This window comes from Fundulus heteroclitus, chromosome 18 (assembly GCF_011125445.2).
Source record: "Fundulus heteroclitus isolate FHET01 chromosome 18, MU-UCD_Fhet_4.1, whole genome shotgun sequence".
NCBI lineage: Eukaryota > Metazoa > Chordata > Actinopteri > Cyprinodontiformes > Fundulidae > Fundulus > Fundulus heteroclitus.
The window spans coordinates 29,583,580-29,604,853 of NC_046378.1; the positions used below are offsets into that span (position 1 = coordinate 29,583,580).

The window sequence follows — 21,274 nt, forward strand, 5'->3', positions numbered from 1 at the left end:
AGGGTGAAATCCAATGTGCCCCTCTCACCCTGGTCCTTCCGAGTTACGTCTGCCTTGGTGAGCTGATGCCTGCCTGGTGTGGTGGGGGCTCTGAGGGGTTCCCTTGGCTTGGTGTGGCGCGGTCTCATTGCTGGGGGTCGGGGCAGTTCCTGGGCTCGCACGGCTGGAGGTGGCACTGTGGCTGGGTATAACAACCCTGCGTCTCACTCTGTGCCTCTTTGTCCTGGGGGCGGCTGTTCCTGTGCTTCGCTTGTGACTGTCTTGGGAAGATGTTTTATGCCTGGCAGCCTGAGAGTGCTGCAGCCTTCCGGGGCCTGGTCTACCTGTTGTTTGTTGTACTTGGGTGCTGTGAATGGGAACATGTTTTTTTAAACATACATCTCCAGGTTGCAAATATGCTCTCACGTCAACACAAAGACATTTATGTCTACTCACCCAACCACACACACGCACACACTAGCACATAGTTTCTCTAAATGGTTGAAGGTCATACAAGAACAGGTTACTATAACATTACTGTGGTCTGTTTGATTTGATACTGGACTAAATAGATAAATAAATTACTCAGAAGTTTGCAGTCATAATGTGCCCTTTGCAAGCCACTGCAAATTGACTTTCTTATACTATTAAAACCATTGTTTCTTTTAGAGAGCGTCAGTAAAGTCCCTCCCTCTGACTAGATTTCTGTAGGTTTTATTAGCACAGAGTGATAACCTGCTGGTTGCTCTGAAGAAGAAGAAGGAAGCCAGGATTGGTGCCAGATCTTGAGGAGTGCACAGACCCAGTTGAGACCAGTGTGTTCCAAACAATCGGCGCATGAACCAGGACCATCTGCTGCCTATTTCACTTGCATTTTCACTTGATGCTCTGCCAGCAGTTTCCCCCTTTCACCCCAGGAATGGGACTTAACTCTTGCCAATAAATGAGCCACCAGAGCAGGCTATAGGCAACATTTATTTCCATGATTTTTGCATCAAAACACTGAGATGTACTTTCCTGAAATGCATTTCAAGCAGAATCATCTATCGCAAGCGCTCTTTCTCCCTCTCACTCCATCAAATACTTACTGTAATGACCAGAAATGCGTCTTCACTCCACTTGAGTGTGTTTAAGTAATTCCCATCAACTAAATAACCATTAAGCACTCAGCGGTCTAGCCTCAACTGTTGAAACACATAAATGGCCCATGAACTGAACATTAGACTCATCCCCTTCAGAACTTCCGGATCTCTGTTTCAGTAATTTCCACCACCTTAATAACCATTAGGCGCTTAGTGACCAGCCCATTTTTGATACCCCCTGAGGAACCCCCTGGGAGCATTAAAAAAAGGAAGCGATTGGTTGGAGAAGCTTTGACTCAGAGTAGATGTTTCTGTCACTGTGAACGTTTTCGTTGTCTGAATCGTCCCAGTTCTTCACACAGTCCGCGTCGCACGAACAGTTCTATCTGATGTCAGCATCAGTGTCAGTCTGCATATGAGGACCTTTGGGTGCTTCCTGTCAGTTGTAAGAAAGCATAACCAGTATTTCAAAATGAGTCACCTCATGCTCCAAACACATCAATCCCTCCCCGTAGAGCGCAGTGGTTAGTGAAGAATCACAGCACATTTCTCTGTATGGTTCCTGTACTGATCATGGCTGTAAAAGCTTGGAATACAAGTCATAAATATTTATGAGAACATCAAGGAATCCGTATTGTTTTATAGGGCTGGTAAATGCACTACAGACCATTATGCATCCCCTGGAAACAAGACGAGGAAGTTGACTAAATCCAAAGTGCTCTTTATCCTTGATATAACTCATGTCTAAACCGTTGCAGGCAAATGCACTCTGCACTGAAGGTGTTGGTTGTTTTTGTGCAGCTGATTTTGTGGTCTCTGCACATGATTGTACCTGCCTCCACAGAAAGTGGTATCTGCTGAGCGATTTGTCAAACAGTTAAAACCGTCCCTCACAAACAAGAGGTTACAGTGAAACGAATGGGACCAGTGCTGCAGCAGACTGAAACTAAAGTCTAAATCATGAGTTTGATGCGTTACTGTTGCCGTTTTAGTCTTTGGATCTAAAGAAGCAATGTGTTCTTGCACATGTGTCACTCAGATGAATATCGATACTTTTAAAAGATGGAGTCCTGACCAACTTAGAGTGTTTTGAACATCTTGAATGGATGTAGGTGCATTTGAAATAAAATATTCAGAGCTGGGGAAGAAGTATTTGCCTCCTCACAAGTTTCTATTGTGTGTTTATTTTATTTCTCCACATATAACTGTTTCAGATCACCAAACTGATTTTAATAAAAGACATAAACAACTGGTGCAAGTACAAAATTCAGTTTTTCAAATGATGACTTTCTTTTAGTAAGGGAAAATAGATATACAACCAGCCAGACCTAATATCTGGTTGTGCCACCCCGGGCACTTGCGTTAACCGGCAATGAGTCTTTATATCAGTTTGGGGTCAATTTTGGCCCATTCTTCTTTGCAGAATCAACCACATTGTGGTCTTTTCAAGCATTAATGGATGTTCACGGCCTTGACACAGCCTCTCAACAGGAAGAAAGTCCATTAGGCCACTCTGCCGTATTCATTTAGTTTGTGAGCCATTCAGGAGGACTTGCTAGGGGAGGGGTTCGGCTCATCGCCCTACTGAATAACCGACGTCTGCTTGAACTTAAGGTCGTTCTTCTCTAGAGTCCTGCTAGAGTACAGAGTTCAAGGCTTCATCAAATTCAGCAAGTCTGCCAGATCTTGGGCACCAAAGCTGCCCCAGAGCATCACTATACCACCACCACTGTTTGTGATTGTAGGTATGATACAGCCAGGACTGTCATAGGTTAGGGTAAAGTTTTGCGTAAAGTTAAATATTGTCTTAGGGCTTCTGAACCTTGTGTGTCTGGCAGGTATTTTTGGCTTTGAGTAAAAACGAGTCCAATGCTCGGCATAGGGCTTTTTTAGTTGTGTGTTTCATGTGCGACTCGCTTCTACGGTGTTGCTTTACACTCTTCTCTGTGTGAAACTTAAAAAATAACTTTGTAAAGTAAACTTCACATAAAGCTCTCAGAGAATCACCTTTCTCTGGCCTCACCCAGCTAGAAACCGTTCCTCCATCTTTGTTGCAGCACTTTCTTTACTTTGACGTTGTTTTCTTACTATTTTGTATCCATCAAAATCATTTTATATTTTATATAACTTACTTTTATAAAACGTGTTTTTAAACATGCTTAAGTCGGTTTTCACACAGGCCCAGGTTGATTTGGGTAGCCTTTGTCCTAATCAGTGATAAATTATTTAAAAAAAAAACATTTGAAAGAAGTCCAGGTTTTTTGTTTCTTCTTTTGTGTCGTCTGGACTTGTCTAAAAAAATGTGTGAGTCCAGCATGAGTGTGATGGTGTGAGTATGAGTGTCATTTCTGTTTCCAGTAACTAAAATCTCATATCACAACTTACACACAAAGCCCTCTGAAACTTAACTGTTTAGTATTTCTCACCTGCAACTGGAAACCAGAATCCATCTGCTTGGTTTGCATTTTGTTCATACTCTCTGCAGAACATGGCATGCAGGTTGCGCTTCTATTTGGATTTCTGCTTCTTTTGTGTGGCGCACAGATGCCAGCAGAGTCACAGGCCAGTACTGGTATGTGACTCGGATTGTTGGTGTCAAATCAATCATGCTCCAAGTCCGAGTTGTATCTCATCAGCAGTGCTTCCTCGTTTGGAGTGTCTGTGGGAGAGAAGTAGATTTTTTTTTTTGGAGATGGCTCCGCTCTAAATGAACAACAGCTGGCAGAGATGGTCCCGATGATCAGAGATTTTTACTCCTCCGCAGAAAGGTATGGTTGAGAAAAGTTAAACAGGTCAAACTGCAGGCCCTTATAGGAACCACCACTGGTTTCTTCGTTAGACATGAGTTATTTCTGGCTGATCACCAGCACGTCTTTTTTTTTTTTTTTCAGCTGATTTTTCCAGATGTGCATCTTCAGAGAAAATGATGAAGAGAAATACTATAGCATTGCAAAAAGAATGCCTGTTATACATCTGTGAAAATTGTAAATGCCTTGTCAGGGAAATGTTAACATTTCATTGTCATGTAAAGCGAATCAGCTCAAAGTCTGCAAATGATACACCCAGAGGAGAGTGAAAGTTTCCAGACTCCTCCAGATTTCCAGCCACCTACTGGGAATAACCGCATCAGGTAATTTGATTAGCAGGAAATACTAACTGCGTATCCAGATCCGCGTGATTTGAACAGACAGACATGAGTGCGTGTCAAGAGTTTGCCCTCGAAATTCAGTGTTGCATGTAATTTTGCTCCGAGTTTTACCTTCCGGAGATTCAATCATTAACAGTGCAAAATGAATCAGAGCACAAAGATGGAAATAATAAGTGATGTAACGTTGCTTGGAAAATGCCTAATACCCCTTAAATTAATGGTGCCTTGAAAATGTATTTTCCACGTGTTGTCACGTCACGTAAGTATCTCATTGAACCTTTAAAGCAAATATGCCTCAAAGTGCATATTTGCAAATTGAAGGATAATTATACTTCTTTTTTGAGTGCTTATTTCAAATAAAGATATAAAAGTGTGTTTTGTACTTGTTTTCATCTCCTTTGAGTCAGTATCTTGTAGAACTGTGTTTCACTGTAGCTATAGCTGCAAGCCCTTTGAGGTCTGGCTCTACCAGCTTTGCACATCAGAGACTGAAATCTGCCTGCTCGCCTTTGCAAAATACCTGATTCTCAGTCATGTTGGGTGGAGAGCATTTGGTGACCCCAATCCATGGGGTATTGTTTTCTAGCCCAACTATGCCTCAGACCTCTTCACATTATCCCTGGCTTCTCTGGTGGGTTTCTTTGTCCTCTAACAGAACTGATCAAATCTGTTAGTGTCAAAAAGTGAACAAAATATTTGACTTTAACAAAATAATGTTTTAAACATTTAATGGGATTGTCTAAATTTTAAGAGATATTGATGGCCCTTATGGTTTCAGGTGCATAAAATGGCCTTATATTAATGCTTGCATGGAAAACAAAGTTTAATTTTGAGAGAGAAAACTATGCCACTTAAACTGAATTTAAGTTGCATACCTCCTTTGATGTTAGTTTTAGGCTTAGTTTAAAAGTTTGTAATATAACGTCATGTGAAGTACTGGAAACTTGTGTGATGATGCAAGTGGACTCTGCATCACGCTTGCATCATTATTTTTGCACTACCATTGTTGCTGAACTTTTTATAATCCATTTAAATAGTACACAACTGAATGTTTACTGCATTTTTGCACCACATTATTTTGCACTGCACTGAACTTTTCATATTAATGCCTTTTTGGACCATTATTTTTGCACCATAATCATGGTGGAACATTCTTCTGTACACTTTTTTTTTAAACTGTTTTTCTCCTGCATTGCTACATTCTTGTTCCTGCTGCACTTTATATTGTAATGTTATCTTATTCCAACTGCAACATCATTGCGCTGTCGTAAGCTGTATGCAACAAAATTTCGTTTTGTGTACACTCTGTGCATACAAAATGACAATAAAGTTTGTGTAAGCCTAAGTCTATGTCTAAAGTCTAAGTAGTGCATGTGTGTGCAGACGGTGTGCAAGTAATAGTATTTCCTTTTTTGTAAAACCCAGTTTCCCATGCTGCAGAAGCTCTCACTATGCCTACCGGTTTCAGAAGAGCTCATTCAAAAAGCCGTTACAAACCGCACAATAAAAAATGTGATAGCAGCAGTTTTTTCTTTTATATGGGGTCATTTCATTCACTGTCAGCCCGCTGTGGTTTGAATGACTCAACACTAAAGTTGAAAAGATGGCACAGCCTAAAACTTTGCACTGCGAGGCATATCTCGCCTACTCATCCACATTGTTTCCACTCTCCTGAACAATGACAACGCGTGCAAATAATCGGTCTGAAAGAGAAGCGGCGTCAGAGTGAATCGGGGAAACATTATGCCGTAAAACAACGACCAGGAGTGATTTCCCAGCATGCGGGGGGGGCATCGGCAGAAGCATGCCGCCTCTGCTGTCAGACCGGCCGTCTCTGAGGTTCCCCAGCAGGGACAGGATGGTATGAATGATACATGGCTTTACCCCTTTCCCAGGGCGCCCTGCTAGCTGAGGCGGCTGAGTAACCGAGCAAACGCATCCTGCAAGACGACGAGCTGAAAAAAACAGACCAGGCATCTGAGGACAGAGAAATCGTCAGACATGCAAAGCTTTGATGAAGTAGTTTCTTAAAAAGGAAAACAAAAAAAAAGAGAAGCGGTTCGACACCCAGCTGTTTGTGTCTATGCGGGTGCACATCCAGCATGTGTGTGTGTGTACGAGCAGAAGACATGCATGCACGTCAGTATCAGCTGTAAAGGGTGTGCACCTATAACCATAAGCCACAGGAAAAACACACACACACAGTTTAAATACCACTGTGCCTCACACACAGTTGGGGCATCCAACTCTGTGTTGCTAAATGACACCATCATGGGATGCTCATGGCTGTTGATTTTGGGTCTTGTCCAAAATGTTGCACATTCCTTGGAAATTCAGGGTAAGTCTGCAGAGTTACAGCCCATCTGTGGCTGTCAGCTATTTATGGGCTTATTTTAACTGGACCTTAAGGTCTTATTTAACCTGTGGCATTTATATCCACTGGGGCTGCTTCAGTTTTCCCTAAATGATCAGTTAAATTATAAATGCACACAGCCTATAAAATCAAATGATTAACTGTGTATGGAACTATTTCTGCAATATTTTCCCGATGGCATGCTGCATTGCACCTCTGCCAGTGAGTTTATTGTTATTGATCAGCTGCTTCACCTAAAACCCTCAGTAATTTCTTTACGGCCTATTAAAACTAATGTATGAGGGGTGTAAAGATGCGTTTTTTTCTCAGCGTAAGGGGAAAACCCACTACGAGCTGAACTCATTCAGAGACCCTGGTATGTGCAGTCTTTGTTTCTGCGAAAGTCAGTCGGAGATGAAAGTTTAAATATGAGAAAGAGCTCAGAGTTTTTACACTGAAAGACTTATTTGTTTACCACATCCCCAGTCTGCAGGGGAAAGACTTGCTGTGTGTCACTGGTAAATTGTTGCTGTTGAATTGGTGAGAAAAAGAACCCCCCTTGGGCTCCAGGAAATATGATGCACTAAATGAATGCATGTTTTTTTTTCTCAGTTATTACCTTGTTTTTGTCCTCAAGGCACAGCTTTTCCATTCTTGGCTGACATTTATTTTGGCAATAACCTGCAAGGGCAAATAGACCCAGAAGGCGTTGCTGAAGTGATAGAGCGTATTTATTTCTTTTTCTCCTCTTAAAGGCTTTGGAAGCTCTACACATTGTTTCCATTTTGCTGTGATATACAGGGAGCCCCGGCTGGATTTCAGCTGCAACAGAGCCATCTCTGCGTTCTTTGGTTTTGCCAGGACACAGTGCAGCACCAAGCTGTCACCGTTGTACTTATCGTGTGTATAAACCCGAGAAGAAGCTCTTAGCTTCAGCTGATCGATCAAACAAACGGTGTCCTTAAACGCACCTTTGATGAAGTCAGCAGAGGAAGCGGAGAGAAGTGGACTGAGGTTGCATCGCAGGAAGGAGTGCTAACGCCTGTCAGTACCCATTAAGTAGCTTTTCCTGCGAAGCGTCCCCCAGAACTGTGGCTGATTTGTGCTCCGTGTGGAGGGAAAAAATGTTTTTGAAGACCCAACATACCTTCTGAATTGTTTTCATTAACTTAATGGACTCCTCTGTTAAATACTAACAGTGAAGACCGGGCGGCATTTATCAAACGCTGAGTGCAACAAGTCAACTTCTTGTCCTCAGCCTGTGGAGTGTTGACAGATACACCTTGAACTTCTCCAGACTTGCTGCCAGCTGGAGAGAGAGAGAGGTGCCAGCCCATTTAGAGCAGATCTTTGTAGTGCTTTGATCCTCCTCACACACTGGATGCATTTCTGTTTGGGTATTTACATTACGTACACGCATCAGTGCTTAACATCTTGTTGTTTTTTTCTCGCGTCAACCAGGTTTTTGTGTTTGTGAAGACAAAAACGCTGATTTTTCTTTCTTCTTCGTTTAATTCTGACCTTCTAGTCACACGCAAAGCTGATTTTAAAAGGCCACAAAAATAACAAGGGATTCGCTGTCATGAGATATAGAAACAAACAAGGAAATTAAGTTATATTTCTCTTCTCCGGAGAGTAGAGGTGAAGTTAGGTCTTCTTTCAGGATGCAGCAAATGAATCAGCCTTTGGGGGGGGGGGGGGCAGCACAGGCTATGTCTCCTGATGCTTAAGCAGCTGGAGGAGATGAACTTGCCTCCTTGGTCAACCATAATGCCTGTTCACATCCGGGCAATAGGTAATGGTAGTCTCTGTAGTATAGGTTTCCTCACTGCATCAGGTTCAAAATCAGATGTTCACCACAGCATGAGGATGTAGGCTTTACAGCAGATCTTTCCACAATATTTGACACTTACCACCATCAGGTTAAGATGAAGTAGCTGGAAAATATTTCTCCGTCCATATCGAAATGCCGGCGTTTTGCATGTTGCCCTTCTAGTGTTTGTACTGAAGGGTTCTTTGGAGCATTTTAATCATGATGAAGCATCTAAAGCCCCCGTGGATGCCGGTAGTTTGACTCATCTATCATAGTTTCATTACTGCTGAAAATCAAAAAAAAAAAAAAAGACACCTGAAAGGTCTTTCAAGGGGTAAAATGAGCATCTATCGTCAATATCAAGAGAGCTATGCTTGTTTTCACGATATCAGCACTCCTCAGGTGAACTTCTGACCTCTCGTTGTGACTGAGTGCCTTGTTGCTCTCTGTGTCTCAGGTTCAGGTGAAGAACCCACTCCCGTGCTTGCTCACAACGTCACTGGAGTCGTGGGGGAGGACGTGTACCTGAGCTGCCAATATCTGGGTGCGGGTCAGATCCAGAAGGCGGAGTGGAAACGCAGGGTCAACTCTCAGAGCAAATTCAAGCGGCTGTCCGGCTTTTCGAACGGGAAAGCATTTAGCCGGGATGACTTTTCAGAGCCAGACTCTCTCACCAACCTCACGGTGAGGATGAGGGTGTCCAGCATGGAAGCAGAAGGAGAGTACATATGCGAGTTCGAGGAAGAGGAGGAGAATTTATTTGTCAGCGTGTTTGTTTCTGTTTTTGGTAAGTGGACCTGTGCCCTGAGAAAGAAAAAAAACACTAAAAAGGGAAACTTTAAGAAGCATATTTTAAACCTGGTCTAACAATGTATTGATGTTATTGTTGAATCTCCCCAGCTAAACCTGCTATAGAGATAATGGTGCACTCAGAGACCATAAATGACACTCACTACCAGTCGGTGTCGTGCTCCGCCGCTGGAGGCAAGCCAATGCCTCACCTCAGCTGGCTGGTCGGTGGGCGTCCTCTTTCAGATTTCCCCTTCACTGCAAACGAGAGCAAAACCCTTCACTCAAACGGCACCTTCACGCTGAGCAGCACCCTCCGCTTCCCCACCCATCTTCAGGACGAGGAGAGTGTGACCTGTGTGGTCAAACACGAGACCCTCCCAAACCCGAAACGCGCCACAGCGAGGGTGGAAACCTACGGTAAGCTCGTATCGGCAGCGTTCGTGTCTTTGTAGCTCCGTTTCCACGAGGCGTTGCATCAGCAGCACAATAAGTTTGCAATCAAGCATCATGACTCAGCAGCTTACAACACTTTAACTTTCTCCTGCTGTTCCCTTTCACTCTGCTCCACATACACACTGACAGACCATAAATCACGCCGCACACTGCGGCGCATTCATGTGGGAATGCAGTATTTCAGTGGATTTGAGCAAAGGGAACAAGATAAAAAGCAGAAAAGGCTTTTAAAAAAATGATATAGTGCAGGGCAGAGCCTTGGTGACCGATTTAAAGCAGAGCGTGGACGTGTGCGTGTGTGCCGGCAAATCAGCAGATTGTGCACATGAACACAAGTGAAACAGTGTGTGAAAACAACTTTTTAGCTCAATTATTGCAATAGATGGAATCAGTTAGATCAACTAAATACATTCTCTAAATATATTTGAGGTGGTGGTCTGTGGGAGTCTGAGGTAATGATAAGGATCCATCTGTTGGACACAATAGACAGTTTTTTTGATATACTTTATACTTTTAAACTCTGTCTTATCCACCTGCAAAAATGCCTTTTATCTTCAAAAGGAAACAGCAATGGTGAAACTACTGCATGCTGGATGATTAGTAGAGATGAGGCGGTATAAAAAGTTTGAATCTTGATTATTATGTAAAGATTTATCACGGTTACCCACTTTGATCTCATTCCCCTCTATTTCTATCTGCAACGAAGCAGAGACCGAGGCTCCATCCAGACAAAAACGAACACAGTAAACGCTCATAAATGATTAAGAAGAAATATGTGTCCACACGAGAAGACGCAGCGCCACTGATATCAGAAACATGCAAAAAGAGGACGCCACCATTAGCTTTAGCATGAACACAGCACCGCCGTGCTTGTTGTACTTTGTGAGGTGGAGGCGCATTGCGAGTTACAGAGTGAGGCAAAGCTACGACGTCGTCGTTTCAGAAAAGATGCGTCTTGCGTGTACACACGGAAACAACAAAACAGCTGTTTTTAAATGGATCCACTCTGGGACTTGTTTTCAAACATGATCATTTACTGTCTCCCAAAGTGTGAAAATAGTTCTTAGCGTCTGATAACATTTAACTGTGGTCATTAAACCAGCTTTTGGTACCTTTGGAAGTGTGGGCCGTTATCAAGTCCAGCTGCAAAATGAAAGCGGCATCTCCACAAAGCTTGTCAGCAAAAGGAGGCATGAAGTGCTCCAAAATACCTTGGTAGATGACTGCGTTGACTGTGGACTTCAGAAATCACAGCGGGCCAACACCAGCATTGGACATGGGACCCCAAATCATCACTGACTGTGGAAACTTCACACTGGACTTCAAGCAATATGAATTCTGTTCGCCTCTACTCTTCCTCCAGATTTCCAAATGAAACGCAAACTTTACTTTCATCTGAAAAGAGGACCTCGTACCACCGAGCAACATCCCAGGGATTTGTTTCTAAATTAGCCCAGGGAAGATGCTTTTGATGTCGCCTCTGTTTCAGGAGTGGCTTGACAAAAAGTAATTCAACATTTGTGGCCCATGTGTAGGATCCCTCTGTGCGTAGGAGCTCTTGAGTCACCGACTCACTTTTTGTGAAGCTCCCTCAAATTCTTCAGTAGATTTTGTTGGAAAATCTTCACATGGCTATAGATCTCCCTGCTGCTGATGGACCTTTCCCTCTACCGCAACTTTTCCAAGATATTCTAACTTTTTGAGATGCACCTGTATAGTGGATCTAGCGATCGTTTTGCGTTGGCAGGTTGTCAACATTCCCTAATCCTTCAAGATGGCAAAATATTTAAACAATGCAGATCAATGTACCAGAAAGCAGCTTTCAGCCAGCTAGCATGTCATTTCAACCTAAAATAAACAAAAGTGTTCTGTATCTAATCTTGGCCCACATTTATGCTCACGGAAATGTTCGTGTTTATTCTGGGGGTCTGTTGGGAAGGTGGGGCATTAGGAAACCGGTGATTCACACCAAAGCAAACCTAAGCAAAGGAGGAAGTGAAACCTTATTGCAGCTATTACAAAGAGATCAGAGGAAGAAACCATGGAAGATACGCCTGATTAAAGACATGCTTTGTTTTGCCCAGCTGTAATGTTAACCCCAAAAAATGTCAAATATTCTGGTCCTCAAAGCTGGTGGTAATCTCACAAACAACGGTTACGCTAAACACTCACACACACACACACACACACACACACACACACACAAAGGGATGTTATGTGTATCTGTACTGCTGTAATTCACACAGCAAAGACTACCTACTGACCCCGCCCATAAATCTGTTCATAACCCTTCAACGTTTTTAGATTTTGTCAAGTTGCAAAGCTAAACATCTGTGTATGTTATCTGAATTTGTTGTGCAACTACATAACGCAGCACACAATTATGAAGTGGAAGGAAAAACATACAGGGTTTTTATTTGCTTACATATTTTACAGATACAATCTGAAAAGTGTGGCATGCATTTGTGTTCCGCCGCTTTGAGTCAATACGTTGTAGAACCTCCTTTGACTTATATTACAGCTGCGGATCTTTTGGGGGTATTTCTCTAAGCAATGCACACCTAGAGACTATCCAGATACCTATTTAGCTTTGCTAAATAGGTAGATTGAGTCAAGAGTACTTGTGAACATTAATTCCCACGTCTTGCTTAAGAGTCTCAATAGAATTTAGGTCTAGACTTTTATTAGTCAATTTTAATGCGCTTTCATCTAAAACAGTGGATCCCAACGGTGGTCCTCCTCAGGATCCCTGCCCTGCAGGTTTTACAAGTGTCTCTGTTCCTGCTCACATGAGCTCCTCTGCATGCAAGCAAGTGCTGCAGAAGCCTCTTAATCCTCCCTTCATTTAAGTCAGCTGTGTGGCAGCCAGGAGACACCTGAAACATGCAGGACAGGGGTCCCTGAGGACCAGAGATTAGATCCACTGGTCTAAGCCATTATGTTTAGTGTCGTTGCACTGCTAGAATGGGAACCGCAGCTCCAGTCTCAAGTTGTTTGCAGCCTCTAACAAAGTTTCTTTTAGTATTTATCGCCATTTAGCTCCATCCATCTTCCCATCAACCAGTGAGCAGTTTCACCATCCCTCCTGAAGAAAGTTGTCCTGACCACATCTTGCTTCCACCATAATGTTTGACTGTAAATGTAACTTTCACCTGTTGGCTGGGTCTCTTACTAGGCTTGTGGCAAACTTTAAACTGCTCATGGCTTTTATGAGATCTTTTTTTCAAAGCTCCTCCATGGAGGCCAGACTTGTACAAAGCACATCTGATAGTTGCCCTGTCAACATTCCCCCACCTGAGCTGTTGATCTCGGCAGCTCCTGCAGAGTTACCATGGCCCTCTTGGCTGCTTTTGATCAATGCTCTCCCTGCCCGGCGTGTCACTTTAGGTGGATTATTGGACCAGCTGCACCATTTTCATTTTCAGCGGATGGATTGAGCAGTGCTCTATTAGAAGTTAAAACCTTATAGTATTGTTTTACAATCCGAGCCTGCTTCAAACTTCTCCAGAGCTTTATCTCTGACCTGCCTGCTGTATTCCTTGGTCTTCCTGATGCTGTTTTTCTCCATCAATGCTTTTTTTTCAACAAACCTCTGAGACCTAGATTTAATTGAGTATGACTTGATAGAGTAATGTTTATGGTTATGATGTGACAAAATGTAATGTGATTCCATAAGTCAGACTCTGTGGTTGTCTCGCATTCAGAGCAGCGAAATATGACTTAAACGTTTAAAGCATCGTGCTTTCAACGAGACTTTTCTATCCACACTTTAAGCCGCGCAGAACGTCCAAATTGCGGCAGCACATGTTCATACGTCACGCTGTACGGTAAGCGTTAGCCCGGCCAGGCAGCTCATTTGTCTACAATAAATTTACACTTCTCCGAAACGCTGCTGCTAAGGTAATTTTCTGACTGCTGTGGTTAAATCACACGTAACTCGAGGTGTTAACAGATGGAACATTTTAAAGCCGGAGTGAGTTAACTCCCTAACACCCCAGAAATTATGACGTGTTGTAATAATTTCACCTTTGTAACTCATTAGGGATGTCAGAGAGTTGCACGAAACAACTTTGATATATTTGATGATAGACTACTCCTGCGATGTTGATTCCCGGTATTAAAACCTGAGCAGCTGCTCCACACATCTGCTCTCCGCTGCAGCTTAGACAGCAGATGGGACAGGTGATAAGCGCATAAGTCCTCACTCCAAAACACAAGCAGAAGCCCCCCTTTTGGCCCTTGTTTGGCTAACGCGCCGCTCATCCGGGCCCCAGCTTCCTATTCAACAAAAACACAACTGAGCCTTTTTTCTGACTTTTTAATTTGCTGGAGAAAACATTAAGAGTTTGAGAAAGAATAACTCATCCTTCCTTTTTTCCTCCTGCTCCTCAGCGAGGCCGAACGTGACGATTAAAGCAGAGATGGTACAACGAGTAGGAAATGATTTCTGGGTGGTCTCTTGCATTTCATCCGGAGGGAGACCCGACGCTGAAATTTCCTTGGCTTTGAACGGGAATGAAGAGGTGCAAAGAGAGAACAGCGCAGATTCAGCCACGAAAAGCCTCTCCGTCCGGCTCCCTGCGGCGGAATACGAGGGCCGCAGCATCACCTGCGTGTTTAAACACCCAAAGTTCTCTCATCCCGAGTCGCGAGGCATAACCATGCCCACTTTTTGTGAGTATTGAGTCTCAGACTGCAAAAAAGCTTCCTTTTTTTTCCCAAGGTGGTAAAACACACATAACATTGTTTTTTTGTTTGTTTTATCTGCAGATTTGTCTGGGGTTCGGTCTCGCTCAGACGTGGGAAGCAGTAACAATGACTTTAACGCCCCAGAATTTTTAGAGCTGCGGGAAGGAGACAGCAACGTTGTTATCAGCGTGGAGGTTACTGGGAATGTGCCACGCTACAACGTTATCTGTAAAAAGTAAGAAGTATTTGGTGATAAAGAGGTACTTCATAAATTACATGTGTCACAACGTAGGCTTCAGGTTAAGCCGTGTCGACATAAAAGCATCACGCTTGTGTTCTGGCAGCATGTTATTTAGATGCAAGCAAACAGAGGTCAATATGTCATAGTTTGAGATTTTTTTTTTTAACCATTTGGCATTATTTACGATCCCTGAATCTCTTTGATGCGTCACATTTAGAGAAGATAAAGATTTGTCTGATGTTGTAACATTACCAGACTGCAGAGATGTTTTCCTGTAATATATTGTATCTGTAATCTCTTTTTTTTAGGTTCTAGCTTAATGCAATGATGAAATTTTTTTTTTAGAGTTTCAGGCAAAAGTTACATCAATGTTTAGAAATAATGATCAAATGCACAGATTTAGACAGAAACAACCTAGACATCCTGAGGAGGATGTGGTGAGACATTCGGTGGCACCAAACCGCGAGCGACAGACGGCAGGAACAAGATTCAGGTGTATTTTCCAAATCATTTCAATGTTTACAGAATTTCTTACGACGAAGGAAAGGTTTTGATTTTTATCGCAACAATAGCGCCTTATTTGAAAATACAGAACAAAAAAAAACTGTTGCACAGACAGTAAAAAAAAATGCAAAATTAAAATAAAATAAAATGTTTAGGTACTAAAACAGAGTTAAGGGCAATAAATCCATCAATAGCTTTCTCAAAGAAAGAAAGCTATACACAGAAGTACTTGGCCTGCGATACTTTGGGAAGGAAAAAGTGAGCTCACAAAGTTAGCAGCAGCAATATCTCCATCAATTAATCTGTCCAGGTAAGAGATACAACTAAACAAAGAAGTACATAGCCAGGGGTACTTTCAATGCTATTACCTTAATATCTTCAATACAATTCAATTTTATTTATATAGCACCAATTCATGAAACATGTCATCTTGAGGCACTTTACAAAGTCAAAATCAGTCAGATCATACAGATTGGTCAAAAATGTCCTATATAAGGGAACCAGTTGATTGCTTCAAAGTCCCGACAAGCAGCATTCACTCCTGAAGAAGCGTAGAGCTACAGGAAGAGTCGTCTGCATTGTCCATGGCTTTGCAGCAATCCCTCATACTGAGCAAGCATGAAGCGACAGTGGGAAGAAAAACTTCCCATTAACGGGAAGGAAAACCTCCAGCAGAACCGGGCTCAGTATGAACGGTCATCTGCCTCGACCGACTGGGGTTACAGAAGACAGAGCAGAGACACAACAAGAGAGACAAAAAAGCACAGAAGCACACATTGATCCAGTAATCGGTTCTACATTATATGGTAGTAGCGGGTGAGCCGTCTTGGTTTCATTGCAGCTGTTATCACTAGCAGCATGTTGTAACACGCTTCAGTTCAAATGTTCTTATCCCGTCATGTTAATTAGATCGTTTTTAAAACAGAAACATGACTTTGTCTTTGTGTGTTTGTCCTGTAGAGATGATGGGCCCTTGCCTGAAGATGTGGAGCTGGTTGGCAGAAATCTCACAATTCAAGGCGTGGTGAAGCACCAGCATGCTGGTCTGTATGAATGCGAATGCTCCTACCACCATCTGAAAGCAGCGCTGCAGTTCAACGTCACAGTTAGAGCTCAACCTCCACAGCTGGGTGGGAATAAAGATTTATTCGACTTTTAATGATGTTTTTCATGGTACCTTCACGGTGCTACTCTAAAAATTTTGATGTGGAACCTTTCTCACCGCACGCTTTCTTTCAGTTTCTCCCACAATCAGAGTTGATTTACGCACCGAAGGTGGATACAGGATGATTGAGTGCACAGCGGCTGGTGCTGTTCCTGCAGCCAGCGTCTCCTGGATTCTACCAGAGGGTGTTTCTGAAGATCTTTGGTCCAATTCCACTTTTTATAATGGAAGCCACTCTGTTCTGCTCCTCCCTGCATGCTCGCCTCAAGAGCTCACAGCGCTGTGTGTGATAAATCACCCTGCGTTTAAGGAACCAGAGAACAGAAGTATCAGCCTCCCACTTTGCGGTATGTTCAACAAATTTGTCAATATATAGCTTAGCACATATTTGGCCATATCCCTACACTGTAGATCTGATCAATTACTTAAAGGAAACACCTCGTTTCCTGTTTTCAACTGCTTTTCTCACACAGCTCGACCAAACGTCACCGTCAGCCACAGTTCTGAGTGGAAATACGATCGCAAACACTCAAAAGTGCACTGCACTGTGGTCAGCGTCGCCCCTGCTGCAGCTATAACCTGGCACGCTGGGAGCAAAAATGACAACATCAGTTATTCAACAGAAACTGAAGTCCTGGCTGGGGGTCTGGTATTGACCCGGAGCTCTGTGTGTTTCCTGTCCTCTCTGTACGCCGGTCAGAATTTGACTTGCGCTGTGAAACATCCAAGTTTGGAGAGTCCAGAAAAAAAATCAATACACATTCCAGCGCAAAGTATGGTAACCTTTTGGTTTTTTTTTTCTCCTGACAAATAAAGCCCAAATCACCTGCTTACCTCTTTCTCGCCACCGCTCATTTTATTTTCAGAGCCCCCTCAGCTCAGTCTGTCTGTGGTGAGACAGCATGACTCCCCTCTCTGGCTGGCAGTGTGTGACTGCAAAGGGGAGGGTGTCGGGACAAACCTTGAATGGGCCCTTCCCAAAAATGCCAGAAACGAAACATCCCTGCACACAGAGCACAAGGAACACATGATGATCGCCAAGCTGACTTATCGGTTTCCTCTGGTCCTTCACGAGGGGCAGGACCTGACCTGTGTGTACCAGTCTGACAACGGGATCACAGAGAAGAGGACCGTTCACATCCCAACATACTGTGAGTGCCACTGAGGGTCACCAGAAGAGAAATGCCAAAATCTCTCTAAAGATACTTCATGTTCGTCCGAATGTTTCTGCAGATATCTCTGCTGTAAAAGTGCTGAACAACACGAGCGCCCTGCAGAGCCGCGACACTGATCAACCTGTTGTATACAGAGTGTCTGTCAACCAGAATCAACGCAACCGGAAAGTACTGCTCAAAGTTGAAGGAAACGTGCCAGAGTACAGCCTTGACTGTCGAAGGTGGTGTATCCCTCTACTACAGTGGCTCTTAAACTTTTTATAACAAGTACCACCTTGGTAAATACTGCTACCTGAATCAGACTTTTGCGTTTTTGCCTTTCGCCTTAAGCAATACCTCTCCAAAATCACCTTACTGTGCATTTGACACTGTAGCATGTACACCGCCTGACGCCTGGACAAGCTAGGCTGTTATGGATTTTTTTGCTAACAAGCTGCATAGCATCACAGTGTTACCATTGCACACAATTTGTATATAATGATATACATTTAGGAAATTTATGTAACAATATTACATATAAAACCAGATTTGAAAAAAGTTTAACAGGCATTTTGTTCCGCTAACAGTAGCGAGCTAGTTGTTTCTCTGCTAGCAGTTTTTTTGCTTTAGCTTCCAATCCAATAAAGTAGTTTTAATACATCATATTGTCATTTAGCCATTGATAATACAGCAAAAAAAGATGTGCTTTACAAACATTTGAGCCTAAATCTCAGCATCACTTGTGTTTTAGGAGGGATGGCTCAATTGTTCAACTGGATGGGGCTGCAATGATCCTTCAGTCAGACCCTTCTGGGTCGTGTAAAGGCCGGTACACCTGCTTGGCTTCTTTTTACCACCACACAGCTTCTGTCGACATTCAAGTGGAAGTCCTGAGAGAGGATGAACTGTTTAGTAAGTGTTTGTGCTCTCTGACACGTTTGGTTAAGGACCCCTGATGCTATCTGCACGCTTGAGTGTGTTAAGGGTTCCAGTCTTTGTTGAGACGTCTGATCTCCGCGGTTCTGTGTTGCAGTGCTGGTTATCATGATCTGCGTCTCTTCAGCCTCAGCCGTCGTTATCATCTTCATCGTACTCGCCTGCGTGTGCTGGTGAGTCCCACAGGTGTCAGCTCGGCAGGTGATGCACTGACGTGCAAGTGAGGGCAGCGATGCCAGCACAGTTCAGTGTGAGACAAACAGGATGTGTGGATCGTTAACCCAACTCACCAACCAACCACTCCAGTGTAGTTATTCACAAACAGGAAAACTGTGGCTGACGCAGACAGGTGTCTCTGCCACCGCAGTCCCGCTTATTATTGAGAGGTAGAAGTTGTTCGGCACAGTTAAAAACAGATTGATTTTTTTTTAGTTTCCTGCAGTGGCTTTAAGAAGGTTTAAGCAGTATTACTTCTGGTCCATTATTGCCACTGCCAAGCTACACGAGCCAAGTGTTTCAGAAGTTATTATTATAATGTAATTCAAGCCGCTGTACATCAGTCTTAACAATCCACACATATTTTTTTATGTTGCTGCTGCTTGAAAAAGTCATTGGGTGACGTCTTAGGAACTTAGGAAGGATATTTGTCATGGACTTAAAAACTGTTTATGGCCTCTGCCTGCAGAGGTTTCTATGCTTTCTCACTGGATCTAACTAGAGGTTTGTGAGGTCCGTATGATGCCTCCCTTTAAAAAAATAAAACCACACAAAAAAAAGGTTTCCAACTTGTTTCAATAAGCCTGTGACTTCTGCCCCAACATTTGGATTGAAAGTCTCAGGCTCATTATTACCGAGATGGTTCTGTCAGGATAATTTTAGAAGGTCAGTCACCCGGTGAACAACAAGAAAACATGACTCCCCAAGAGAAGAGTTATTTTGAGATAACCTCAGGCCCCCCGACCTTCCACACGAACTCAGGAGAACATGACAGTGCAGGTCCTTCTCTGTGGACTGATGTCCCCGAGGTGATTAAAGACAATAGAAGCTGCTTCTCAGAGCTCAATGATAGAGTTTCATCTATCTACTAATTTTTTTTTTTTGTTGCAAGCAGTACATTCCCCTCTTCCAACTTTGAAATAAGTCTGATTCTGAGCTCACAATTATACTCTACTGCCATCTAGTGGAAAATAATATAAATAATTTGTGTAAAACTACATGGTTCTGACCTTTTTCTGCTTTTGCAGTAAAAGAGAGAAAAAGACGCCGCATAAGGTACATTTAAATATTCTGTCATTCACATTTAAGGTTCATATTTATAAGGTTTTATGTTTATAAACCCTGTTCTGTCTCTCCTTGTGTTTAATGTTCATAACTCAGGAACGGGAGTCCGTCTCAGCCTTAACGAGTCTCATGCAGGATCCGGGCTCTCCTGAGGTCAGGAAGCCTGCAGCAGAGATGGGCGACAGTAAGGAGTATGCTCAGCTGACCAGCTTCTCCATAGTCTTTGACGCCAAGAGTACAGTGTAAAGAGAGACAGATGTGTCTCAGAGGATTTTACATATCATTCAGCTTGAACTGTGCATTTAATGCCCTAATGCAACTGCAGCACTGTGTATTTTTGTAGAAATGTAGCATTAGAAATTAAACTGAATATGCACGGAACTTTGTAGCAGACTGGCATTAATGGTTTAAAAAGCGATGAGTTAGCACTTTTCCAACCTTACTTGAACTTTGCATTTAACACATTTTGTATTTTATTATGGGAGAATCAATAAAACAATTGAATTACAATTGTACAAGAAGTTTTTCCTTTCTTGAAATGCATGCACCTTTACTTTTCTTTTAAACACACTATCGCTTGGGGCTTTTTAGGTTGCTAAATTAGGTGGGGTCACATTCTGCACTGATTTCTCCAACAATGTAGTAAGATCCAAACTGAATGTTTATACTAGGCTGCAGTATTGCTGCACCATCATGTAGAAGAATGTTTCTGCAGGTAAATCATAAAAACATTCATCTTTATGTCGTTTTCTAGGGTTACTTTAAAGAAAATACAATTAAAAAGTCAAAATGATTAAATAATAATAGTAAACAACAGTAAAAGTTATTTTTTATTTGTCACAACTTTTTTTTGAATGACAACACATCATTTACATTACTTGTCTTACAAAACTTAAAACTGAAGAAATCTGAGGGATCATTTCAGCAGATACTTTAGCAGATTTGTACTGTTACACCCCCCCCCCCCAACCCCTATTAGCCTATTGAAACAGTGACCTTTCCACGGCCAAAACTAAACAGATTAAAAACTGATCTAAAAGGAGTAACTCAAAAAAAAGAAAAAGAAAAACAATATGACTGATCTTGAACTAAAAAATATAACAATTGAATGTGGTTTATTGTCCATAAGGCCCTTACTCTCAGTTTTTGGATCAGTTCTCAGACTTCTTATCTGATTTTGTGTTAAACACTGACAAGGTTATTATAGTGGGGGATTTTAACATCCATGTTGACACTGAATGTGATAACCTTAGTGTAGCCTTTAATACTATCCTAGATTAAATTGGTTTTGCTCAAAATGTGCATAAACCGATGCACTCTTGCCTTCATACTTTGGACCTTTTGCTGACATATGGCATTAATTGCGAAGAATTAACAGTATTTCCTTACAACCCTGTCCCATCTGACCATTTTTAATAACCTTGAAGTTCTTCACCCCCAAACAAAGGTTTCATTATAGTAGATCTTTATTAGATAATGCTGTATCAAACTTTAAAGAGTCTGTCCCCCTTTTAAGTTTCTCAGTATCACAGAACAGTTGCCAAACTTACATAAAGTCATAGCTCCGTTGATCCATCCATTCCCTCAGCTCTCAGCAGTAATGACTTTATGGAATTCTTCATAACTAAAATTGATTCCATTGAAAATAAAATCATCCTCCCAAACATGATTACCTTGTCCTCAA

The 21,274-nt window shown here is 42.5% G+C and overlaps 1 protein-coding gene across 1 annotated transcript; it reads left to right on the forward strand.

The window, feature by feature from the left end:
• The first annotated feature begins 6,444 nt into the window (after positions 1 to 6,444).
• si:ch211-149e23.4 lies at positions 6,445 to 20,105 on the forward strand. The gene is made up of 14 exons (XM_036150128.1): positions 6,445 to 6,547; positions 8,833 to 9,162; positions 9,276 to 9,584; positions 14,013 to 14,294; positions 14,391 to 14,544; positions 16,015 to 16,184; positions 16,294 to 16,566; positions 16,693 to 16,992; positions 17,086 to 17,370; positions 17,453 to 17,615; positions 18,125 to 18,285; positions 18,407 to 18,482; positions 19,554 to 19,581; positions 19,687 to 20,105. Exons 1-14 carry the CDS (start codon positions 6,481 to 6,483, stop codon positions 19,834 to 19,836), a joined length of 2,748 nt encoding a protein of 915 aa, XP_036006021.1. The 5' UTR covers positions 6,445 to 6,480; the 3' UTR covers positions 19,837 to 20,105.
• Positions 20,106 to 21,274: the final 1,169 nt, after the last annotated feature.